The 1,938-nt window shown below is 58.7% G+C and overlaps 1 protein-coding gene across 1 annotated transcript in view; it reads left to right on the top strand.

Annotated features, from left to right (window-relative positions):
• The first annotated feature begins 6 nt into the window (after positions 1-6).
• UBL7 (ubiquitin like 7) overlaps positions 7-1,938 on the top strand; it is a 7,313-nt gene continuing 5,381 nt past the window's right edge. The window contains exons 1-4 of the mRNA XM_015638403.1: positions 7-283; positions 724-843; positions 1,367-1,449; positions 1,549-1,777. Coding sequence (XP_015493889.1) covers positions 100-283; positions 724-843; positions 1,367-1,449; positions 1,549-1,777 — 616 coding nt within the window. The 5' untranslated portion in view covers positions 7-99. The remainder of the gene's footprint in view (positions 284-723; positions 844-1,366; positions 1,450-1,548; positions 1,778-1,938) is intronic.

Raw genomic sequence — 1,938 nt, 5'->3', positions numbered from 1 at the left:
CGGGGCTGTGGCTGGCCGGGTTCGGTGGGCGCTGGGGCCGGTGAGGGCGGTGTGTGTGTGCGGGCTCTCAGTGCGGCTGTCCCGCACGGCAGAGCCGCCATGGCCCTGCCGGAGTGGCACATCGCCGTGAAGCTGGCGGAGCAGCCGCTGGCCCCCAAATCCATCCTGCGCCTGCCGGAGACCGAACTGGGCGAGTGCCCGCTGGGCGGCTGCAGCATCTCGCACCTCAAGCAGCTCATCACGGGCAAGCTGCAGGAATCCATGCCGGACCCCGAGCTCATCGGTGCGTGTGGGAGCTCATCGGTGCGGCCGGCCCACCGCTTGGGGACACCCTCGGCCCGTCCTTTCCGCGGCTGGGACGCGACATCCTGCTGCTGCTGCTGCTGCTGGGAGGGCTCGGTGTTCCTTCCCTGTTCCCTTGGGGTCGCGGTGCTCCAGCCGCGGTGGTGCCCTTGTTAAGGATTATTTGGGCTTCCCACCACCTCTGTCCTTGTGAGCTCTCTCGTCAGAATTGAGGGAGAGGTCAGCTCTTACACAGAGGGTGACTCTGCCACCTCCTCTAGATCAGCTTCATGATTTCTCTCCCGAGTCTCAGCTCCACAACTTCCCTGTGTTGTTCCCTGGCCAGTTGGAGCAGCTACAGCTGCTCTGAGCCACACCTAGAGACCACCAGGTCGATCTGAGAGTGCCACGGGTTTATCTTCAGGTGTTTCTCCCCCCCAGACCTGATCTACTGTGGCCGGAAGCTGAGGGATGACCAGACCCTGGATTTTTATGGAATCCAGTCCGGCTCCACTGTCCATGTCCTGCGCAAGTCCTGGCCTGAGCCTGACCAGAAACCGGGTGAGGAACTGCAGGGATCACCCCTTGGATTCTCCTTGGGATGTGTTTTATTAGGGACTGAGGAGCAGCTTCTCCTGGTATTCGCTGCCGTGGAGGTTTCCAGGTGAATGAATCCCCTTGTTTGGGAACTCCTCACCTCTCCCAGCAGCAGCTGGGTGTTGGTTTCCTGCTGACAGAAGAGTTAAAGAATGAGCTGTGCATGGAGAGGGATCATCCCTTCCTTAATTGCCTGTGATCCATTTTAGGGCGCTGCCAGGGAATCTGGAGCAGGCTGGTGTGCGCTTCTGCTGTGCCTGACTGTACAGAAAGAGGAGTTTGAGCTGGCATTCCTCTAATGGCACGTGTGGGAGGATATTCCTGGGTATTTTTATGATCTGGGAGCACAGCGAGTTGTTACTCTGCAGCGGCTGCACCCAAGCCGAGGATGTTAAAGAATCCCTGTTGCAGCATGACAGCCTCAGTGGGGTGTGAAATGGCTGTCAGAGGCCGAGCTGTGTTTTGTTGTGGTGTTTCCTCCCCTCAGAGCCCGTGGATAAGGTGGCAGCAGTCCGGGAATTCCGTGTCCTGCACACTGCCCTGCACAGCAGCCCTGCCTACAGAGATGCCGTGAGTGCTCTGCTCCCAGGGGGAATTGGGCTGTCCCCTCCCTCTGGGGACAGTCCCACAGTGGGTGACATTCCCAATCTTCTCTGCTTTCCCTGGCAGGTCTTCAAGATGCTGGGAAACAAGGAATCCCTGGATCAGATCATTGTGGCTACTCCCGGCCTCAGCAGCGACCCCGTGGCTCTGGGTGAGTCCAACTGTGACCCAGAGGAGCTGAGGAAAGGTTTGATTCCTGATGGGGGAAGGGACAGGCCCAAATCTAGGTTGGATTCCTGGCAGGGAGAAGGGAGAGTTAAAAAAAAACCCCTCATTTTTGATCCCTTTGTGGAGCGTGAGATTTGGTGACTGCTCAGGTGTCACTTGTGCTCCACTGGGGATGGATCCTGGCTTCAGGAGGATCAGGGGAAGGAGGGATGGATGCTCTCCCCATGGGATTGGATCCTGGCTTCAGGAGGATCAGGGGAAGGAGGGATGGATGCTCTCCCCATGGGG

The sequence above is a fragment of the Parus major genome, chromosome 10 (assembly GCF_001522545.3).
Source record: "Parus major isolate Abel chromosome 10, Parus_major1.1, whole genome shotgun sequence".
In the NCBI taxonomy this organism is placed as follows: Eukaryota; Metazoa; Chordata; class Aves; order Passeriformes; family Paridae; genus Parus; species Parus major.
The sequence above is the reverse complement of the archived record's forward strand: the minus strand, read 5'-3'. Positions and strand labels throughout refer to the sequence as shown.